The sequence below is a fragment of the Vidua chalybeata genome, chromosome 5 (genome assembly GCF_026979565.1).
Source record: "Vidua chalybeata isolate OUT-0048 chromosome 5, bVidCha1 merged haplotype, whole genome shotgun sequence".
NCBI lineage: Eukaryota > Metazoa > Chordata > Aves > Passeriformes > Viduidae > Vidua > Vidua chalybeata.
In genome coordinates, this window is record NC_071534.1 from 37856200 (window position 1) to 37862199 (window position 6000).

A 6000-nucleotide genomic window follows, 5' to 3' on the forward strand; every position below is an offset into this window, starting at 1 on the left:
AAGAGATGTGTAGACAAGGTTTATCTACTGCTACACTCTTAGCTTTATCAACAGCTTGCTGAAAATGAAACGGAAATACACTTGCAAGTCAAGTCAGTCAGCTCTTGAAAAGTGAGTATTCAAATCCCTTTCTAAAATCAGAAGCAGTCAACACCTTGAAGTTTAGCATACCAGCTGAATACTCAACATAAAGAACAGTGGAATTGGGGGACAAAAAAGAAGTGGAAAAAAAGGCATGGGACAGATAGATCATGTTCAAGTTCACATAACTTGATCCTGTGAGCCATGTTCTATTAATGTGTCAGTATAAGAGAACTTAAAGTATATCAACACATACAAAACAATTCTTCCAGATCCAAAGGAAGACACCTCTGCAATATAAATTTCTACAATTATATTGCTTTTGCAGGTCTTCACAAGCCTGAAACAAATCCAAGTTTCCCAAAACATGAAGTTTTCCAATAACAGGTATGACAGCAGGTGTGATCATCTTATCTTTCCCCAGATGAAGAGTTAAGACTAGCAGCCAGTCACCAGCAATAGATGTTGCTGCCGTGCAGGCACAGAGGAGTGTCTCCTTCACACACTCAAGTCACACAAACACATATACGTTTACGAAAGATACACAGAAAGTTTTTATCCTCCCCTGGGGATAAAACAGTGCAAAGTTGGAAACAACTTTTTCCTTGATAAAAGAGACAGAAGAAATTAAACATGCTTATGTTAGATTTGACTAAGCAGCAGAAGCAAATAGCACCTTACACAAACATATTTTCATTTTCCCACATTACAGAACCTCCAAAACAAAGTTACCTGTAACTTCATCAAGAAAAACCCACCCTAAACTCGAGAATACCCATTAGTTGGTACCTTGTTTTCACCAGAAGCATACATACACTAACTAGACTGCTAACACTGACACTTGCATCTTTCCCCACCGCCCTACTGTCCCCCTCTTATCCTTAACCTGTCACCCTGTGCCACCTCCTCTCCCAGCACGGGTCAGGCTCACGCCAGAACTTGTCATCGCCGCCCAGGCGGGCAGGGGAAGGCTGGTTCCTTCCTCCGGCGCCCGCGCTCTGTCCCTTTCAAGTTTGTTTTACAAACACGTCCGAGGGAAAGGCAGAACCTGTTTACACACCGCCTTAACCACCGCCAGGAGGAGAGTGAAACAGGCGCAAACAAAAAAAAAAAAAAAAAAAAAAAAAAAAAAAAAAAAAAAAGGAAAAAAAAAATAAAAACAAAATTTCAATCGAAAGCCGCCAGAAGCACCCCCGTCTCACCCCCTTTCTCCGCCCGGGGCCCGCGGCGCAGGCCGCACGGCCGCTCGGCGGAGCGCGGGGCCGGCGCAGCCCCGGCCGTGGGCGGCAGGTTCCGCTGCCCCGGCGCCGGGCCCGGGGAAGGCGGCGGGCGGGGACCGGGCGGCCCTGCAGCCCGGCGGGGCCGGGCTCGGAGGGACGGAGGAAGCCTGGGACCAGCCGGCGGGGCGGCGGCGGGAAGAAGCCGTTCGGGCGGGCCGGGCGGGCCGAGTGGGCCGCAGGGCGAGCTGCCAACGGCGGCCGCAGGGATGCGGGGCCCAAACACCGCCGGGCCGCGGCCTCGCCCGTCCCCGGAGCGGCGCCCGGGGGCCCCGCCGTCCGCGGGCGCGAAGGAGGGCGGGGGGCGGCAGGTCGGGCCGGGCCTGCGGCTGCGCCCCCGGCTGGGACGCCGCGCGTCCCCCCCGCTCCCCCTCGGAGACAAAAGCAAACGGAAACACGGTGGGGCGGCCCCAGGTCCACCGAGCCTCGCCGAGGGCCGCGCCGCCGCCCGGGCCTCCCACATCAGGCCGCGGCCGGGACGGCAGCGAGGCCCGGGTCGGCGGCGGGGCCGGGGAGGGGCGGCCGGGGCCGGACTCACCGCATGAATTTTCTTGTCCCGCGAATCCAAGATGGCTGAGTATCCAGCACGGAGGATGCTGGGGGAGCAACCTTTACCCTCTGACCCGGCCGCCGCCGTGACCCCGCCGCCGTTCGTCCCGGCCGCCAGCGCCGAGGGGCGGGGGCAGCGCCGCTGCACCGCCCGCAACGGCTCGGCCCTGCGGAGGGGCTGAGGGGGACGGGGAGGAAGGGGAGGAGGAAGGAGCAGCGAGGCTCCCTCGGCTGCGCTCCCTCCGCCTCCCGCGGGAGACGCGGCCCAGTGCTGGGGGCAGGGCCCGCAGGCCGCGGGGCTGCCGGATGCTGCCGCTCTCCGCCGGCCCCACTGAGACGCTGCCGGCTGGGGACGCGCCCGCCTCAGATCCCGTTCTCTGAGGGGAGAGGGCGGCGCGCAGGCCTGGAGCGCCGGGCCAGATCCGGGCGTGGGGGTGAGCATGGTCAGGGCGCAGCGGGGCTCTCCGATTCGCCCCTGCAGCCCCGGGGCTGCCGGGGGCCTCTGGAAACCTACCCCGGGTGGACGCGATCCCGTGGGAAGCGCCCCAGCTTCCAGAGAGGGTGTCCCATCTCCCGTGGCCCTGCTCTGTCAACTCCCTTTGGGTTGCAGAGTGCAGGAGGAACGGCCTGGCCTCTCCGCAGGCTGTGCATTATCCTGTGGAGGTTTTAGGTCAGGAACGACCCGACGATGGGGTAAATTGTGTAAAAGTTCCTATTTTCTCTGCATTGTGATAGCAGTAGAGAGACAGGTCTAACTATCCACTTTGTGTGTTAATAAAGTAGAAAAGCATTTACAAGATGACCTAAGTGGACTTTTAATTTATCGACCCTCAAAACGTGTGTTATAGCAGTGGCTTGAATACAGCAAGCGCTGATGGCACAAAACACTCATGCAAATAATCCCCTTGAATTCAATGAGACTGTCAATGGTATAAAAGCTAAGCCTGTGCACAAGTGTTTACAGGATGATGGCCAACATAATTTGTGAACTGGATGCTCTGCTCCATCAAAAAAAACAATGGCACTGACACCTTAGTTTGGTTGTAAAATCATCATAAAGTTTAAAATTTCAAGCAAAGAGATGAGCAGAAATAGCAGGTTTCTTTCAATAGTTTCACATGTGTGCTTTTTCTCAGGTTTGATTTTGAACCTCCAGATTGAATTTAGAATTACTGAAGAATTCATTAGATTACACAACACTAATATTTTATAGAAAAAGGTACTACAGTAACATGTCTGTCAACATAAATATGTTTTGAAGATAAAAAAACAGTCTCCCTTTTAAGTCAGGAGACCAGTTTCTTAATGCCACCATCTTTAGTTGTGTGATGAGCATGGCTGCCATGTCATTGGAATGAATGTGTATATACACCATCCAGGAAAGCACTGCATTTTATTATTCTAATAGTAAACCTTTCCTTTGTGACAAATTCATGCATTTGCTAGAATCAAACCATTAGAAAGTACCAAAAGTGACATGCTGTTTATAGTATGAACTTCTGGACCACTTTTGTTGTTCAGTCTGAAAAATCAAACATTACCTCCTTACCACAATTCAAATATAAAAGCAGTACTTTTAGACTGAAAAATACAATCAATGTTATTAACCTTCAGTGTTATTAAATAAGTGTTTAGATAGTCTGATTATTTTATATCTGTTTATAAACATTTTGCTTCATTGTATTTCATTTCACACTTCAGAGGTCTGAGTTTCTTTTTTAAAAGCTAATTTTCATTCCATTTTCCCAAAGAGAAGTCATTTAAGACAATACCCAACAATATGATATAAGTAAACTAAGAACCTGGTATTGTCATTGCATGTACATGGACTGATCTCTCTGTTCATTACAAAATCACAGTTTACATGCAAATCAATTAGCATTTATAGGACAAGAACCTTGAATAGCTCAACAGAGCTAGTAATGGGGAAAAAAGTGTTATCTTGTGTTAGACTGGTTAGCTTAGTGTAGACAACATAACCAGCACTCACAGTGTGTGTAAATTGTGATTTAAATTCTGTTAATTGAAAAAGTCTAACCTGTCCTTCTGCTTAACTCTGTGTTTAGTTGAGGAAGTTCGTTACTCAAGCTGTAGTAGCTGTGTATTTTACTTCCTCTTTTGTTTTCTAAAAGAAAGTGAAAGCATTTAGTGTTTTAATGTGTTAAAATAACATCCAAGGCCACCAATAAAGAAGGTGTATTGTCAAGTATGTGCTCATACATTTGCTGCTTTTAGTCTTGACTCAATACATTTTGCTACAAAGGTGAGGCCTGTTTCCCATACTTGCATCTGCTTAATTAAAGAAGTGCCCTGAGCTCTATTAACACAAGGACTGCTAATTTGTGTGGACAGTCCTAATCCATTTTGAACCATGTATGGTACAGTTTTACCTCCTTCTTTAGGTCTTTGTCTACAAACTGATATGCATATGTTATTTTTATTCTCATTTAATCAATGGTCTCTTACTATTGACTTATTTCACAGGCTAGGCTGATACACATCTATCTTCAATCAGTGTAAGAATGCCTGTAGGAGTCAATCTGAAAACTTTTGTCTATAGTAGCACAGGTGAAGGAACTGGAAAGCATGTGATCGTGTGTGCACGCCCCTGCAGTCAGCAATCCATGTGGTGCCATTGACACAGCCTTCTGCCTAATGTTCCTGAGAGCTGGGCCCTGAATGTACATGTTCTGAAGCACTCATGACACTTGCCTACCAGCCATTTGGATTTCACTGGCTAATGCTTCTGCTCGTACCTACAGAAGGCTAAAAACCAACAGCACTTCGCTGGAAAGTTTGGGAAGAGGTCATCAAGAGAGTCAGGTGTGCTTTGAATCCCCAAATGCTTTATGGATCTCAGTGTTCATTGGGAATTCTCTGAAGGCTTAGCTCCAGAGAGTTTGTCAGTGCTCAATGACTCAAAGTATCACCAACAGATGTGGGCAATGCAGTCGCAGAAGTGGGAGAAATTGCCCAGAGTATGTGTAGGGCAGGGTTAGGCTGTTCCACTTCACCAAAACATGAAATTAAATTAATCATAGCAAGACCACCATCCTCATTTATGAGTGGAGGCAGAACATGGTGAATTAGCAACCCTATAAACAATTTTTAAATAGAAGAAAAATGTTAATTGGAATGCAGCAGGGGTCTTTCTTACTCCCACCTACGTATTGTCACCATAGTCTTCAGGACCTAGAGCAAGAGTTGGCAGCTTTTCAGCAGTGGTGAAACAAGGCTGTATTTTTCTTTCCTAGATTATGGATTAAGTCCCTTGGAAGAAACAGCTTGAATTGCAAAGTGCATTTGATCAGCTAAAACAGTGAAATACTTCTTTGGCAGAAGGCAGAGGTTTCTGTTTTCTGCAGCTTCTCCCTAATGTTTTTCTTACTTAATGATGTTCAAAAGTCCCTCCATTGCTTTCTTTGGAAGGTTGTAGGGTTACAGCACTGCACTGCATTAATCTTTGCCCTAGAAGAATGTGGCAGATTTTTTTCATTATTATATATATATTTGACTTTTAAAATATTTCTATAACAGGAGGATAAAGGTATGTCAAAATGTACACCAAATCTAATATTAGAGATGTCACCACAGAGAGGTGTTGACAACACTTTTTCTTTCAAGAATAAAAGCACTAAGACCTCACATTTTCATAGTGTATTTACTTGTAGTTCTTAACTATTACACTGAAATTTGGCACAAAATATTTAGATTTGTGCAGATTTGGTTAGTTAGTTTGACTTTTGCAAGTTAGTCTCCAGTTGCTAGTATATTTAAGAAAGGTAAGGGAAGGATCAGCTGTTTCCATGGCACTGTCCTTATCTATCCTTTCACTCCTACAGGGGATTTCCAGGGATGGCTGCTGGCAAGGGAAGCCCTAGAAGTGCAGCTCAATTACTATTTTAGCGTTAAAATGCATCACAAGGTATCCACACAGATGGCTTCTCATCTGCTGGATTTGTAGTTTCCAGGAGGGAATATTGGGAGCAGAAGTATCTTTATCTCAGTCTTTCATATTTTTACTACCAGGAAACCCTTCCTCAGCCTTCTGCTCTAGTGCCTTCAGTGTCTGATTTAGTGCTAATTATAACAG

The 6000-nt window shown here is 46.9% G+C and overlaps 1 protein-coding gene across 4 annotated transcripts in view; it reads right to left on the bottom strand.

Annotated features, from left to right (window-relative positions):
* Positions 1–2480, bottom strand: part of CNOT2 (CCR4-NOT transcription complex subunit 2) — an 84987-nt gene extending 82507 nt beyond the window's left edge. For 2 of the 4 annotated variants that reach the window (XM_053944364.1, XM_053944363.1), the window contains exon 1: positions 1897–2480. In XM_053944364.1, the coding sequence (XP_053800339.1) occupies positions 1897–2349 (453 nt within the window). In that variant the 5' untranslated portion in view covers positions 2350–2480. Of the gene's footprint in view, positions 1–1283; positions 1300–1896 lie in introns of those variants that run through there. The other 2 variants (XM_053944365.1, XM_053944366.1) reach the window with 2 other exon arrangements.
* Positions 2481–6000: the final 3520 nt, after the last annotated feature.